The 17,728-nt window shown below is 42.0% G+C and overlaps 1 protein-coding gene across 15 annotated transcripts in view; it reads right to left on the bottom strand.

Annotated features, from left to right (window-relative positions):
* The window catches only part of FAM114A1 (family with sequence similarity 114 member A1), a 91,983-nt gene that overhangs the window by 21,001 nt on the left and 53,254 nt on the right, over window positions 1-17,728 (bottom strand). For 8 of the 15 annotated variants that reach the window (XR_007187783.2, XR_007187785.2, XR_008958507.1 and 5 more), the window contains 3 exons: window positions 17,317-17,478; window positions 15,809-15,948; window positions 13,053-13,125 (listed from right to left, as the gene is read on the bottom strand). Coding sequence is in view for 7 of the 15 variants with exons in the window: in XM_026508734.4 (XP_026364519.2) it covers window positions 6,901-7,026; window positions 8,765-8,818; window positions 13,053-13,125; window positions 15,809-15,948; window positions 17,317-17,478 (555 nt within the window). In the remaining 8 variants the exon portion in view is untranslated. Of the gene's footprint in view, window positions 1-5,340; window positions 7,027-8,764; window positions 8,819-8,850; window positions 9,037-13,052; window positions 13,126-15,808; window positions 15,949-17,316; window positions 17,479-17,728 lie in introns of those variants that run through there. The other 7 variants (XM_026508734.4, XM_048211775.2, XM_044387668.3 and 4 more) reach the window with 2 other exon arrangements.

Genomic DNA, 17,728 nt, shown 5'->3' with positions numbered 1-17,728 from the left:
ATTCTCCAATACCATAGTGTGAATTTCTTTTTTCACTCAATAATACATTGTGGAGATTCTATCCTGCTATGGACTGAATGTTTGTGTCCCCAAAATTCAACCTAAACTCCAGTGTGATGAGGGAGGTAATTGGGTCATAACCCTCATGAATGGGACACAAGAGAGCTTGCTTCCTGTCTCTCTCTGCTCTCTGCCGTGTGAGGATACAGTGAGAAGACAGTCATCTGTGAACCAGGATACCAGCTCTCATCAGACACTGGATCTGCCTTCACCTTGACCTTGAACTTCCTAGCCTCCAGAACTGCAGAAACAAATGTTTGTTCTTTAAGCCACCCAGTCTAATGCTGTATTTGTTACACCAACCCAAAATGACTAAGACACATTCTTTGTATTCTTTTCAGTGGTTGCATACTATTCCACAGTATCAGTATACCTATAGTTACTTATTTAGGTGGTTTTAATTTTTCACCATAGTTTACCCCTGTGTGATGAAAAGTCTTGAAAAATCTCTCATAGAGTGAATTCCTCCAAACAAAAAATGTAAATTCCATTCACTTTAATGGAAAAAATGTTTATATATTTCTAAGCCTCCAAATCACATCCATTTGTCCTACAACATCAAATACCATTAAAATGGACACAATTACTTCTATAGTTAACATTCATAATATAACTCAACCAGACATTTTCTCATTAATTGCCCTATAATATGGCTGTTTCCATCCTCTCATTCAGTATTCACAGATTGTACATTAAGACTTTATTTGTTCATTCAACAAATAATTAAATAATTACTGAGCACCTACTATGTGCCAAGCAACAGCACTGGGTCCTCAGAATATGGTAACGGACAAAAAATATCTCTGTCTTGTGGAATTTACATTCTAGTACAAGAGACAGATAATAGACAAGTAAGATACAAAGGGTGTTAGCTAGTGATACATCTTAAGGATGTAAAAAAAAAAACAGCAGGGAAAGGGAATATGAAATATTGGGAAGATGGCAATTTAACCTGGAGAGATCTCACCAAGAAGGTGGCTTTTGAATAAAGACCTGGGAGAAGTCGGGGAGGGAGCTGTGAGTCTGCCGGAAACAAAGACATCCCACACATCCATGACGGAGATGCCCTCTAGGACCAAATAATTCTTTCTGACAGAAATGGCCAAAGTCTTTCTGCCCGGCTGTTCATCATTTGGTTTCTTATCCTTTATCACATTTTCTAGCTGTGGGATTTTTTTTTTTTTGCAAAAATAGCAAACTAGAGCTTTCCTGCAAAAGTGTCAAAAAAGGCAATCATTGTTTTCAGTGAGAAATGGATCATTCAACATGAGGTTTATAACAGGAGGGAGAATGGGATGTACAGGTTACCCGCCTTCTCTTGGGATCAGACGCATCAGCAGGAAAAATGTGGTTAGGCCTCTGACAGGGAGATTTGCGGAACAATTTATCTCTGCCTGAAGCCACAGGATAGGAAAAGGAGAGCCCAGGTATTAGCTGGAGGAGGACTCAACCCAAGGGAAAATGTCCTTTTTATGACCAGGTATGTGCTTGCCTGTGAGCTCTGTCTAGTATTTTATATACTGCCTGGACATAAATCCTAGCTTTTCCAATTATTCGTTGGATAAACACAGAGATTATTTAATCTCTCTGAACTTCATTTTTTCACCTGCAAAATGGGTATAACAACGGTAGTTATCTCATAAAATTGACATTGGGGATTAAATGAGATCACGGAGGTAAAGTGTCTGAACATAGTAAGGACTCAGTAAATAAGAATGCCACCACCACTGTCGTCATTTCTTGGGCTTCATAGGGAAGAGCACCAAGGTCAGAGACAAGAAGGTATTATTTAGCACATCTTTAAGATATCTATTAGTATCTCACAGCACCTGGTACTGAAGATTCAGCTACACGGCTGCCTAGATAAGTCAGTAATCTTCAATACAGGGAAAACATTAAAAAAAAAAAAATCCCTAGGCTCCGGGCAGGTAGTAGTAGAGGGTTAAGGATTTTCAGGAAGGGTGGTGATTTACAAATGGGTTTCCCAGGCACCAGAGGGGGCTGTGGAGGAGGAGGAAATGGAGCCATTTTAGGCATATCAAAGCACCTGTGAGACAGGATGCTGGGTTGACGGCCAGGAAGCTGCTTGATGTAAATGTCTGTGAAGTGGTGATGTGGCCAGCCTGGGGTGAGAATAATCCCGAGGTGACCTTGCATGGCTTCATTCGGTGTCTCTTAAGTTCCAGTTTGTTCTCAGTTGCATGGAAACAACCAAAGCTGACAACCAAATCTTTCAGCTGCAAACCCACCGCACGGGCGTAGAGAGCTAAACATGTAAGTGTTCAGATGTCTCTAAAAACAACACATGACGTTTCTTTTTGTTTGGAGACTGTGTATAGTAGTTTAAAATACGCTGCCTAGTCAGGTCAAACTGCCCTGGGTTTGAATCCGGACTCTGTTTTACTAGGTGTGTAATGCTGGACGAATTCTATAATTTCTCTGGGTCTCAGTGTTCTCATTTGGGCGGTGGAGATTGTAATAATATCTACCCAATAGGGTAATTGCGGAGATGAAATGGAACAACGCTTATGAAATACTGTGTGCACAGTGTCCAGCACATGGTAAATACATATTAATTATTATTATTGAAATCTTTTGGATGGATTGTTTTCTGAGATCAATGGGGAAAGGGTAGTATAATTATAAAGAAAGGGGAAGGGAAGAAAAGCTGTGGAAAAGAGAAGCAGGACTGTAGAGGCTGATCCTGGAAGAGAGGAACTTACTGGCTGTCAAAAAAAAAAAAAAAAAAAAAAAAAAATCCTGAGAGAGAAAAAGGATAACATGGCAGGGACTCAAAGGCAAAGGCTTAGCTTTGCTTTATGCCAAGGTTCCATCCATCTGGCCTTGGCTTCTACACCGGCTTTTTCCTCCAAATGGCAGCTCCAGAAGCCCAGTGGTGAAACCCAGGGCAGGGAGATAGATCATCTCTGAATCAGCCTAAATTCTGCACTCAGGGAAGGCATATAAAAAATGTACATATTATTCTTTTGCAGTATGGAATTCCCCAGAGACTAATAGAAGAGACAGGCCTGTCAAGTGAGTGAGCAGTGACCACAGGCAGACATAATCCCATTGCTTTTTGGCTGACAACTCATGCAGAGGAAAATATTCTCTGATCCACAAAAAGGTAAATGTGGCTTAAATCCCAACACAAAATTCTAACTGTAATCATCTTCTATCCCCACTCGATGATGACCCCAGATGCCAGAAGTATCAGGAACACCATCAATACATTTCTTACTGTTGGGTCGTAATAATTTAGGCGTTGCTAAAGGTAAGATGCTCAAAGGGTAGGATAACTCAGATTATTTTCAGATCTAAGGAAAAAAAAAAGAACAGAATGATGTCCTTCCTCGATTTGTTTAATAGTGGATATTGTAGCACAGCGTCTATTCTGGGGGAACATACCGAAAATGAGCACAAACCTGAATAAGTTATGAGATATCTAGGAGAATAAAATGCATGGTGAACCACATGATTTTTTTTCTTTTATGTGAATGAAGGGTGGCTGGTCTAGATCCACTCCTATGACTTTTTGAATTCTAATCAACTATAAAAACAAGGCAAAATTGCAGTTCTAAAACAGATTTTCAGTATGATCTCTTCTGATGTGCCTTCACAAACACAATCATTTAAGACACCAAGTTGAAGCCTAGATTTGAGTTATCAGAATGTAGGGCATGCTTAAGAGGAAGATCAAAGGGCAATTTTTACATTACACAAATTAGCTTGATACGGAAGAGTAATTGCTCTTATAAAATTAAACACGGATTGAAATCATGTATTATGATCCACCCCATCTGTTCAGCATACACTTTATCATCTATCTACCTATCTATCTATCTATCCATCTATCATCTATCATCTTTCTCTATTTTTTTTAGGAAAGAAGAGAAATATGTTTTATATTTTTGCTAAATTACTTCCCAAAGACCTTATTTCCAGACCTCTGGGAAAGCTTTGATCGAAATCCACCCGCTTTTGTTTCCAACTTAAGTGCAGCACGGCCAGCCTGTGTACACAGGTGACTTCCCCGATAGGTGAGCTCCTGGGTCAGCTGACTTCTACAAAGCACCAAAATGCTCTCCTTTCTGTGTAAAGACTTGTATCCTATATTGAGCACTTTCCTTTAGCCCACCCAAGGCTGAGGCTTCTCCACCCCCTTCGAGCTGTGCTGCAGAGGTCCATGGTTCCTTAGCTGGTGTTGCTGGGGTTCCCACGGACACCCCTGCTCATGCCTGCCACAGCCTCGGCACACTACTTGTTTAATCAAGAGCTTGACGTGCAGCCCAGTGTGAGACTCGGAGAGAAGACAGAATTCTGTTCTCAATGGGATAGAATATTTAAGCTTAGGCCTCTGCTTTAAGATTTGGGACTCAATTTTACCCTTTAGAGCTAGATGTGTCAGTACCCCAGAGCTATTTTTCTGGGACGCATTTTGCTTTGAATTGGAAATATGCTTTTGATGTTTTTTTATTTAATAAGGCACAGGCACAGGACTACATTCATTATTTAGACTAGAACTTATTTTGTACTTGATGTAAGAAAAAAAAGCTGGTACACTTGTTCAGGGTAATTGCATAGAGTGAAATGAACCCAATTTATGTAAAGGCTTATTGAAGGAATACAAAACTTCCAAAGTAAGCCTGCTAAATCATTCATTCAGTACGTGATTGACATTTGCCCAGATCGGGATTGTGGGCTTTGCTAGGTTTTAAAAGCAAAGCAAAGAAGCAATTATTTAAAAGTGAACATGAAAACCAGCATTGAAAGAGAGCAATCCTGGAGGGTGGATATATTTTAAGTGATTATTCTCTCTTAAATAATGTAATTCACAGACCATTGAGCTAGGCCCCAGGAATCATCTCTCAGCCTATGTTTCTACCTGACAACCTTTCATATTCTATCAGTAGAACATATGTAAATGTAATGCAAATAATGTCAACTACATTTTTAAAGGATAATTCTCTCTTATTCTTCTACAGATTCCCATTTCATTTTTTGATTAAAAATGTTGCTATAAACAAAATGGGTGCAGTTGGGCTTAAAGTCTATTTCTGGGAATCCAGCTCCTTTGAAACTACTCGTTCCTATTACATTTCCAGTTAATACCTATAAATCCATCGATGCTAAAAAATCCAATGTGAAGAAATTGTAAATCCAAGTCCTTTCCTCTGCTCTAGACATAATACGTCCAAAATTTACGAAGAGGTAAATGCCACATTTTCATCAGTTAATTGTTCTCTAGACTTAAGATCAGAAACATTTCAGGCAATCGAGAAGAGGAAAAAAAAAAAGCATCTTTAATTGATTCCTCAGAGAGTTATTTTCCAGACTGTAAATCATTGTTCTTATATCTTCTGTTTGGTTGTTTTGGGAGCTACACAGATGAAATCTAGGATGCAGGTGAAGAAAATGCTAATAAGACATAGGAAAATATTAAAAGAGTCCCACTTTGCCTGTATGGGACAAAGGCAGTCTACTCCATTAGGGGACTAAAAGCAAATGTCAGGGAAGGATTTTGACCCTTACAAAAGCACAAGCTTCATCTGCCTTGGAGAGAGCCATGGGACAACACATCTTGTGATGATGTCTGCAGGGATGCTGACGGAGCTCCGAAATCCGGAATGAACGAATGAACTTAGAGAGCTCAGGAGAAGGGCCTCTCCTGGCTGCAGAGTCTCCTGGGCAGTCTCTCAGGGATCAAGATACCAGTCAACCCACACGTCAGTATTTTCTGCCCTTTAGAAACAATGATGGTATTGACCATTGGTGAGTGTGACCTGTGTATTTATAGACTATCTGGCCTCAGATTGAAAAACGCAGTCTGGGGGTCTGCTGGGTTGAAATCCCTTTAATTTTCTATTTGAATGTTTCCAAGCTTTGTAATTATGCTATCATACACTTATGGTCATAACGAGTCAAGTTTAAACTGAATACTCTTTTGTACCCATTTTTCATATATATTTTCACCCTATATATAAAGTTTGGGGTCAAAAAGTCTCCAAGGAGTGTGGAAAAATACAATAACACATTAAAAGGAAGAACATTAAAAAAAACCAAACAAACACTAGTTTACCTTGGTCTTCGAATTTTTTAAGGTTTAGAAAATTCATTAGTATTTTTAAGCATTTTAAGAATTATTATAAACCGTCTTTTAGAATATATGTCTAGGGGCGCCTGGCTGGCTCAGTCGGTACAGCGTGCAACTCTTGATCTCAGGGTTGTGAGTTCGAGCCCCACCTTGGGTGCAGAGATTACTTAGAGTGCCTGTCTTTACTGGGCTGAGATCATGTTCCCTATTGTGAGCACACAGTAGGAGCTCAATGAAAGCTTGTTTTCAGAATGAGTTATTACAAAGAGATACTTATGTTTCTCTTTTACCATAATAGGTAATATCTATAAGTAGTGTTATCTTTGCCTATGATATTTATATAACAAAACTAAGTTCAGTATAAGAACTGATTTAAAGTAATACTAGAAAGAATGGGAAATTTAAAGGTGGGAATTCAAAGGATTAAAAAAAAGTCTAGGATCTGCCCATGAATTTCTAAATATAGCATGCTTGGCCAGAGAAATGGAAATGAATATTGGTGAATGAAGTTCAGATGAAAGGCAATTAACAATATAAAGCCATGTAAATTTAAATTAACATAAAACACAATTATTTGTAAAACTACCATATACATTAGGAGATGGGATACTCTCTCTCAACTTGCATTCTCTATACTGTCCGTGCAAAATTGCTTGTAGAGTCCTCCAAGGGGCATCTGGGGCCAGATGTGTAGAAAACATCCCTGGAAATGGTATATGTCGATGCAATGTGGCCTGCCCTCCTCTTTAACCAGACGGAGTCTGGCCAGGTCCCGGCTGTGGTTCAGAACAACCCGTCTGGATGTGTGACACCTGCAGCACGGGCAGCAGCAGCTGGAAGGCGTCCTGGATGTACGTGGTGCTGTTGCAGCCCTGGGAGGAGGGAGACACGTGCTTGAAGGGCTGCCTTTAGGGTTCAGGCCTGACAATTCTTCCAATCTCATAATGGTCCCTCTCTTCAAACCTCACAATATTTTATAAATATATTCCCCTTAATGTTGGTGCTTAAAGCAAATGTAAACACACTCCTTTGGATGGCATGCATTCAGGTCTTCAACAGAGAGAAGAATTCACTCAACACGAGGCAAGTCATTTCCATAGACTGGGAGGGTACATGGATATGTGTGCATTCACGACCCAGTATGTCTGGTCTTACCCATCCTTCTCCCAGACCAACCCCACTGTTCTGAAACAACACAAAAGCACAGTGTGCAGGAAGCTCTAGTGTGTCCTAACCTAGACGTGAACAGACAAGCATGGGCTACATAGAGTTAACTGGAGATGTCATTGTGCAATTAGTCACGGCCAGTCCTTGAAGGCCGTCCTCCTCCTGTGCATGCTGGTACCCTCTACTTGGCTTGGATTTTCGATGTTGCCATTCGTGTTCTGTGGTACCCCAACACACAGCAGTGGACGGAGAGGCCACTGAATGTTTCAGGTCACTAAATCGTAAGAAAACTCCCACTGAGGAAACGAATCGACATTTGACTGCATACTCTTCATGACTGACATAGTCATCTCCCGATGCCTTCTGGGTGGCCGGGGGAGACACTCTCTTATTCCACATTCTGCCTCTGACCGCCTGGCTTTCCTCTCAGCTGTGTCCTCCAGAACTTGCCCCTCTGGCTCCTTGGCCCTGCTGGCTTCCTCATCCCCCTGCGTGACTGTGTCCTAAACGGTAACACTTGATGCCACTGCTTTGCTACTTTTGTACCTTGGTAGTTTTCCTTAACAGTAAGCGCAATTCCCACAGACGGCACTATAAATACATAGCAGCCTTCCCCGACTTGCATTTGGTAATTTCCAAACTCTGCGATGACAGCTACTCCAGCGCACGCGCCAAACTGTCGTACGTGCATTGCCCGTGTTCAAAGGTAACGTGTTAACACCTGCGGCTTCGGCTGGGTGCCCTGGGGCCACACATGTGCCAGTTCCTTAGAGTTAGGCCCCTAATGGAAGGTTTTCCTCCACTAGCCACAGGTGGAACACAGCAAGAATGAGGCCTCCCAGGCCTATTTTCTTCTCTCCTATGCCACTACTTCTGGCAAAACCACAGCGGGCTCGGGACACTTTCACATCAGTGTTACCGAGTCCCCGCGAGGTGGCAGGCCAGGGAGCGAGTGCTGAGGACAGAGCCTTTGCTCATTGAACTGGCAGAGGCTGATCTGTCAACTGGTCAACACTGCTAGTCTGAGGCTGAGACCCAGCTAAACAAGGGTTCTCGTGAATGGAGAGAAGTGCCCATTTTTACACAAATCCCCACTGAGCAAGAAGCCCTCATTGCAGCCAATAATCACAGTGTTAAATCTGGTGTCAAACTTGGCAGCACAAATGAGCTTCTGCCGGAGGAAACAGCAACAGAAATAACGTGCAAGCTTAGCGTTTCTCTTTTTAATCAGGAATTCTTGAAAATTAGGGACTGTTGGTTCACCCAAGGGTTTAACAGCTGGTTGGGCTCTACACACGTACTCAAAAAAGACTGTTGGTGGTGAGATTTAGCATTGCAATAACACTCGCTGCCTGGGAAAAAGACCAAAAAAAAAAAAAAAAAAAAAAGTAGCTCTAACATTTGCTTTGATTCAGAAGCACTTTCTCTCTGGGTGCCACTTACCTCTAACAAGACACTATTGATCATGGGGTTAAGGACCTCAGCCTTCTTGTCACTCTGTGGAATCAAAAGGATGAAATTTGACAGATTAGGTGCTCATGCTGCTAGGCTTGCCACATCAAATGTCACATGCTGGCTCTGTTGAGGGATCTCTTAAAGAGGAAGGAGAGGAGAAGTGGAATGCTTATCATAGACCAGGCTTCACATTTGGTGCTTCTTCTCTAGAATCTCACTTCGTTTTGACAGAAATCCTAGTAGGTAGGTACCATGATGACCTTAAAGTTGAGAAACTAGGAATCAGGAAGGTTGAGTAATTTGTTGAAAGTCACATAGCTAGAAATTTTAAACACAGATGTTTTTAACTATTGAAAGCCTGCAACACGTCAGGGATTACAGGGGGATGAATGCGGCTGAGTCGTACAAGGACAAGGTTGGGGCCTGTCTTTACTGAAAATGTTGATATTTTGTTCATCATGATCTGTGTGCATTCATTTTCATTTTTTAAATTTTACATCAAAATATCTATCTAGATGACTGATGTTGTTTCTTTGTTTTTTGGCGGGGGGGGGGGGGGCTGTGAGCAGGGTACTTTTTAAAATTTTGCAGGTGAGTTAAGTATCTTACTGGCCCAAGCTTGTCCCAGTCCCGGTCAGGATCCTTATTTTCTTTCTTGTTTTAAATGCAAACATGGGTACTTGATAATAGGGTATGTCTTCCAGATTAGTAGCAAAAAAAAAAAAACAAAAACAAAACAAAACACAGAAACCACATTCTTCTTTTTTTTTTGAGATCCTTTTCTTAATTCTTTTTTATAAAAAGATTTATTTATTTATTTTAGAGAGAGAGCACGATCCTGTGCTCTCTTAACTGCCAGCAGCAGGAAGGGGCAGAGGGAGCCGAAGACAGAAAATCCTCAAACTGACTCCCCACTGAGTGCAGAGCCCAACACAGAACTGGATCCCAGGACCCTGAGATCATGACCTAAGCTGAAATCAAGAGTCTGACACTTAACTGAACGAGCCACCCAGATGCCCCCCATTTAACCCATTCTTAAGTATCACTTCCAGACAGATCTGTAGATTTCAGTTTGCAAAACATGAATATAGGTAAAAGCACAGAAATTCAGAGCCTGATATTAAGTAGATCAAAAAGTGAGAGCTAGTGTTAGTATCATTATTGTTATTTCCACTATTAGTCTATCAATCAACAGTCTTCTCTAAGTGTTCACTTAACTCTTAGACAATAAATAATTAAAGGGACTGGAGAGAGAGAGGGCAAGTTTAATAGGCGGGTTTCCTTACTGTACCCAGAAGACTTTATGGTAAACAAAAGTATATAGATGAAATACAGCTTTCCAGAGCAGCACATTTTCACTGGCATTACCCTACGGAGGGCAAAGTAATGTCTTCCTGGGGAAACCACAATGGAGGCTTGGGGAAAAACTCTTTAAAAACCCAGTCATTTTAGTAACTAACCAGAAAATCCATTATGGTATTTGCTTTCACGTTTATTTGATTATCAATAAACCTCTAAAATATAATCAAAATCAGGGCAATAAAATAACATTGGTTTTCAGAATCAATGAGATGTGCGAGCAATTTAAATCGAGTCTGGAGAGCAATAGGCACTCATTAACTTCAAGTTATGAATAATGGCTGTTTCAGAGAACAGAAACTCGATGTAAATGATTGATCCCAGCACAAGATCAGGGGTATTGTGACGGGACGGCATTGCAGTAAACTCTGTGTAGCTTCAGCATTTTCTTTCTCCGAAGTGGTAACCTGTGCCTTCTGGATTGTGTGCACACAGACACTGGTACGCACGTACAACAGACATCAAGTGTGTACACAGGTGTAAGTTCAAGTGCACACCCAGTTGCTACTCAGAATGTACGCTGTGGATGGGGAGCACTGCTATCGGCTGAGAGCTTATTAGAGATGCAGAACCGACAGGCTCAAAACCTGCATTTTAACAAGTTCTCCGGGTGATGTGCCCTCGCATTCAGGGGCGAGAAGCCACTGAGCTGAAGACAATAGGTTGAAAGAAACGGAAGCAATACCGTGACTATTACCCACGAATGTAAATAAATGGACGTCCAACATGAACCACAGATAACATATAACACACACACCTACAGACACATACTTCCTCATCACCGGACAGCCACAGAGAAACAAGCAGTTGGCCATCTGTCTGATGGGCAGCCACCTGGCAGGTGAGAGATCAAGAGGCCTGGGGGAATCAGTCACCCCTTCGGGCCTCAGTTTCCCACCTAGTGAACCTGGGAAAGCGTGAGAAGAGGCTACAGAGAGTCTTGGGAAGCTGGGTGGCCGAGGCCGTCTCATCCTGATTAAGACCTCACACGTCTCTGTCAGCCTGGCAGTTACACCACAGCCCATGGGTGTCGGTTACTCAGACAACACTGAGCCCAGAAATGCGTTTCGTCAAGCCTATCATATCAATGAACGTCTCTCTCCCCCTCACTCTGCCTACATACAGTGAAGCTCTTACTGAGGAAGCCCCCAAATGATACAAGTAAGAAAGCTCATGTTTTGCAAAATAGGAGAAGGAAACCAGATTCCTTGACAACAGAATGAAGAGGTGGTAGGTAGTTCAGCCCTAATTAATCGAGTCGTTTCTCTGCTGCCAGTCACGTCTATAATCATTTCGACTTCTTTTGAGAACTACCCTTGGCCTTGGGGGGGGGGTGGGGGAAGTGCACCCCAACAGCCAGGTAGGTCTGCATGATATGATCCTGTCCCAAGTCACTACAGGGGATACCAAGTGGACATGTGACCCACACTGAGGAGCCTTTCAGCCTTCTCCCCCAGGAACCCAGAATCCGAATGCAAAGACACGGGGCGAGAAGGGCTACCACGGAGTCACATATGGGAATATGTATTCTGGCGCTGGGTCCCCACAGCTGCTCGCGGTCCTCCACGGCCTTTAACAAAGTCCCTTTTCTGGGTCAATTATGTAGAGCTTGTTCCTGCTAAAGGATGAACTGAGTTCTCTCAGAAGGATCCTGTGCAGTCCTAACCTCTAGGACTTCGGAATGAGACCTTACTTGGAGACGGGGTCACTGCAGATGTCATGAGTTAAGGTGACATTACACTGGTCATACCCTAATCCAATACAAAAGGTGTCCTCAGAAGAGAGAAATGTGGACGCGACAGGCACGGAGGGAGGAGGACGTGAAGACCGATAAGGAGCTGACAGTTCAGCCACCCAAAGACTGGCTGCAGCCACAGCAGCTAGAAGAGGCTCGCCGCGAGAGCGTGTGCCTGCCAACACCCCGACCTCAGGCTGCCCCTCCAGCACCCGGAGACCATACAGCTCTGGGGGAGCTGCTCAGGCAGCCCTGGCAAACCCTATGCCTGCAGCGCAAACACGCCTGACTGCAGCAGGCGACAGAGCCGGCGCCCCCTCATGGCAAGAACCGTCGCCCTGGAATTCAGGGCCTTACAGGAAACAGCAGGAAGGCTGGAAAGGAATCGTTTCCCCTTGTCTTCCTGGTGCCACGAAGGTGGGGTCATGTGATGTGACTGGCCGAATGGACCCCGCACCTTTCCAAGTTGTTCCCTTGAGAACAGAAACACTTCTGCTCATGGGTAAGATGTTTTTCTTTCGGTTAAAGTTGCAGTATAATAATAAGGCAAAGAAACGTCTCATCGTGGGTGGCATACAGAAGACAGGTTCTGACGGCAACAGTGAATGCAAATATTCAAAATTATTTTAATAGAGATTCTTGAATGATATATCACAGATATTGTTAATGAAAGGAACTTCCATTTGACATCTATCTATCTGAGATTTTATTTAGTTATTTGAGAGAGAGAGAGAGAGCATGAGCTGGGGGGGGCAGGGAAGGGGAGAGGGAGAAGGAGAAGCAGACTCTCGGCTGAGCAAAGAGCCCGACATAGGACTCTATCCCAGGACCCTGAGATCATGACCTGAGCCAAAGGCAGACGCTTACCCAACTGAGCCACCCAGGCGCCCCTGACTTCTTTTTAAGCAAATAAAGAAAATGAGGCCCAGAGATGTTTCAAAACCCACCTAATTATCTTGTAAGTCGGAGGTGGCAGTGTCAGGACTAGAACCCAGTCAGATGAGAGCCCTGGGCTGCCTGTCCTGACAGAAGGCGCTCCTGGCCTGGTTTTAGCAGACATCATGGCGCAGCTTGTTTATGGAGCTATCAGGGAACGCACTGCATCCTGCACTTCTCCCCACAGTTCCTCACAGACCCATCTTCCATAAAGGGTGGCAAAACGAATCAATACTATAAACTTACCCCAACAGTGGTTAAAGAATTCGTAAACTTCTTTGATAAGGAGGCCACTTCTTTACACATCGCAGTAGTTAATCTGAAAGAAAAAAAAGTGGTTTAGGCATTTTCCATCAGACGCAATAATTTAACCATCAAGACAATTACTGGTATTGATACCATATTCCATTTAAAAGAACACACACAAGTTTGAAGATGCTCTGTAGACAATTACCATTGAATCGAATCCTGGTTTCTCTGCATGTGTAGCTAATGAATAATCACCTAATTCACCCTACCTCTTTGCAGAATCAAAAGCATAAGCGGGAAAATCTGAGACTTGAGCTCCATGTGTTTAGAGGTGTAAGCCTCTTGCCAAGTGGCTTTTCTTTAGCTTTCTGGTCATTTTGAAATAATAATGAGCATTCACTGAGGTACTTTTTTTTTTTTTTTTAAAGATTTAATTTATTTGACAGAGAGAAAGAGAGACAGAGAGAGTGCACAAGCAGGGGGAGCAGCAGAGGAAGAGGGAGAAGCAGGCTCTCTGCTGAAGAGGGAGCTGGACACAGGGCTCGATCCCAGGACCCTGGGATCATGACCTGAGCTGAATGCAGATGCTTAACTGACTGAGCCAACCAGGTGCCCCGTTAAGTACTTTTATATGAGTAGTCATATTTAATCCTCATAGTGACCTTATGCATGACATTAATATCCCCACTTTACAGATGATAAAACTGGCACTTAAGAAGGTTAAGTAACTTTTTTTTTTTAAGTAGACCTCAAGCCCAACATGGGGCTTGAACTCATGACCCTGAGATCCAGTCGCATGCTCTACTGACTGAGCCAGCAGGCACCCTAAGACACTTAAGTAACATGCTTAGAACATGCTGGGATAGAGCTGGGATTCAAACTCAGCTGTCTCTCGATTTCTTGATTATTTTTTTCATTAGATTCCTCATAATAAAGGTCCTATAAAATCTGTTATTAAGACTTACATCAAAACTCCAAGTTCATTCTAGCCATTAGACTTGTAAGATTTTACCCCAAGAAAATAATGCAAGATGGCCGCAAGATTTAACAAACATGGCTTTGATGACAAAAACCCAAAACAACCAGTTAATGTAACGATGTATTGTCTGTTCTCTCTTATAATTCATATATGTGACTTTTATGAATAGTGGTTAAAATGCTATTTGCTATTAGAAAAACAGTAACTCCAAGTCAAGAATCTTACATGTTAAAAGATCTAGTGAAATCATTAAAGGTAAGCATTGTTTTGATAAATAGGGGTTCTAAGTTATGCATTTAGGTTTGTTGAGCTCTATCTGTCCATCATTCCATCCATCCAACCGTCCATCCATCCATCCATCCAACCATCCACCCATCCATCTATCCAACCAAAACTTATCTGCAGAAAGGGTCAGGAGTAAGATCCAGGGATAGCCCAGAGCCACTTTGTCTATGTCCTTGGGTAGGTGGGTGGAAAGGCACTTATTATACAGACAAGTGGGAGGTCTTGTTACCTTTTGCTTGGTGCAGCTTGGTAAGGCTGGGATAATCTGGACTGGAAATCAGAGGTGCTAAGAGTAAGGTCCTGCTATGCATACTTAGGGACTTCTGAACACCCTCCCTTTACAAACAAGTACCCCAAATGTAAAAGAGCACTTAGATGTTTCCTCACTATTTTAAACTTTTCCTACTTTTCCCTTTCCTCTTCTTTTTATACACTGAGGTAGGTACATCTTCTTCCTAAGTCTATTAAGTGCAGTATTGTGTGGTTCGTATAATATCTTTCATTTTCATATGTTTAGGTTGGAAAATCTAGACTAGACGACATATCCTTACAAGTGAGGAGAAATGCTACCAGTAGTACAAAGATGCTAATATTGACTTTTTGGAAGGTTCTTTGATGAAACATCTGCTCCCCAACCTACAGTGCCAAATGCAGTAATAAGCAAAGACTAGTTAGCTAGTAAAGTGAACGCATGTGTTGCGATGTGTGTGTGTGTACCCATATATTTTTAGGAGGCTCTATTTTGACTCCTGTGTCTGTGTAGTAATGAGAAGGTGTTCGGATCTGTGCTAATTTTCTATACCCCACGTACAGCTAATGGCTTGTTTTTCAGCTCTGTACCATCTATTTTAATATATGCTCCACACCGACTATTTTCACATATATGAAGTTACACTGATACACATTTTATTTCACTAGATAAACTAATAATAGTGGCTACTATTTGTTGAAGACTATAACATATGACAGCACATATGCACACCCATGCAAGCCACAGGGAACTGGCTTACATCACCACCCATCACTGCCAGCATTCGGAATACGCAGAGCTGGTGTAAGTCCCTAGGAACAGCAGGGGTGTGTTTGAATATCTTTGTGAAGCTGGCTGACAAGTCGCATAAAGATGTTCTTTCTCTATTCTTGTGGTGCAGTAAAAATGCAATTACCCTTAAAAGTCTGTACTTCTAAGACTTCGATCTATGAAAATAAACACCCTCGAATGATTTAGTGTGTCTTTCCTTAAATCTCTTCATAAATAATTCCTAGTTAATTATTATTATTCTTGCTAACATGATTCAGCTAAGAATCTGAGGATTCCTAAGAGAGTCTATTTCTTAAGACGACCATAGAACAATGGGATTAGTTGACTTGTAATTTAAATCTTTAGTAGCCTAGGGGGTGTGTGCACATGCGCACGCCTGCGTGTGTGTGCATCTGAATGGCACATATACATAAAACTGGAAACATAAGAATTGAAAGTAACATTTACTTTATCAGAACTCTTGCTTGGTCCTGAGCTGGTTTCTCCTCTTCTTGCCCATGAAGAATTAATTCTGCTACTTTATGGAGCTGCTCAATACAGCGTGCTGTTACTTCTGCCAGACTTTCGATGGACAGCATATATACTTCCTGAAACAGATAAATGCAAGTAAGACAATTATTCACTGGGCATAAGCTTTTTTTTTTTTTAAAGATTTTATTTATTTATTCGATAGAGAGAGAGACAGCCAGCGAGAGAGGGAACACAAGCAGGGGGAGTGGGAGAGGAAGAAGCAGGCTCATAGCGGAGGAGCCTGATGTGGGGCTCGATCCCAGATCGCCGGGATCACGCCCTAAGCCGAAGGCAGACGCTTAACCGCTGTGCCACCCAGGTGCCCCTGAGCAGAAGCTTTTTAAAAAAAACCCTGTGATGTGTGCTCAGTCCGTACAGCATGTGACTCTTGATCTTGGAGTCATGAGTTCAAGTCCCACACTGGGGGTAGAGTTTACTTAACAACAACGACCCTGTAATGTTAAAAAAAAATTATATAATTCTTTTTAAAAATGGCCTGAAAAGTTTACCCAAAGATTAATGGGCATATCTGAGACTCTTCTAAGAAGAAATGCCGCCATAACAACGAAGTATTGTCAGGCCCCTAGTGACATGGCAAGCCTTATGGCCGTGTCCCTACTTCTCAGAGCGATTCTGGGCACACACCAGGTAGGGGCTCCAAAATGCTTGTAGAAGGCAACTGAATAAATAAACCTCAATGGCCATTTCTTTTTATAGTGATTGAATTTAAAAAGTTATTTCTTGGCATGTCTGGGTGGCTCAGTCGGTTTAGCATCTGACTCTTGGTTTCAGATTAGATCATGATCTCTCAGTTGTGGGATCGAGCCCCCCCTTAGGCTCTACAGTCAGAGCAGAGTCTGCTTCAGATTCTCTCTCTCCCTCTCCCTCTCCCTCCCACTCACTCTCTTTCCCTCACAAATAAATAAAATCTTAAAGAAAAAAAAAAGTTACTTCCTATAAAATGAAAATTCAATGTGAAAACAAAGTTACTGCAAACTCATTTTTGAACACAGGCAGGCTATAAATTATGCACACATAAATTTATTAAACTACGGAATAAAAACTGTGGCCGTGAAATTTTTTTTTGGAAAAAAGCTTCAATTATCTCATTAGTTTATGGGGCATAAAGACATTTTATAGTTACAAATTTGCATATCAGATGGAATTTTATCCTAATGATAAATCAACGATGTTCTTAAAGATATTTTTTCCTTTAAATTATCCTCGTAAAGCTCTGGAGAAAAACGACAATATCTATGCTAAGTCACGAATTGTCTTGGTATTGAGAAATTTTAGTGTTTACCACATTAATCATCATATTTCTATACTGTTGAAACAGGGCTGCAAATGAAAATGAAGTGGTCTCTCCTCACTCGAAATTCAGCTGCTAATAAAATTAAAGTCATATTACTGCTCTTCAGGTGGCCAGTTGCAAATAAATTTACCTCAACTGTCTTAGTTCTCCTTTCTTCCTTTTTGTCTTCTTTGGGATTTTCTGGTTTCTCTTCCTTTTCTTCCTCTCTAGTGTTCTCCGCCGAGTCTTCTGCCATATCTACGGACACCATAACCTCGTCTTCTTCTACCCAGTCATGGGCTTTCTTCATGGCCTGCGAAGCCCCCCAACCAAAGCAACTCATTTGTTATGCAAATCTGGAGACTAAGGCATTCCAATCCCAAGACTAGAATATCGTTGCCCTCTACCTTCCCGAGTGGTTCTCTGTACATCCAAAAGATGATGGGGCAATTCCTTAGTCTTAAAACATCTTGTTGGCGCTTTCTGGTGAATATAAAGTGAGGAAAATGGCCAGAACAGAAAGGAAGTATGGAGAGAACACTGCAGGACCTTTTTAAGGAGAA

The sequence above is a fragment of the Ursus arctos genome, unplaced genomic scaffold (genome assembly GCF_023065955.2).
Source record: "Ursus arctos isolate Adak ecotype North America unplaced genomic scaffold, UrsArc2.0 scaffold_9, whole genome shotgun sequence".
In the NCBI taxonomy this organism is placed as follows: domain Eukaryota; kingdom Metazoa; phylum Chordata; class Mammalia; order Carnivora; family Ursidae; genus Ursus; species Ursus arctos.
This window is presented reverse-complemented; position numbering and strand designations above follow the sequence as displayed.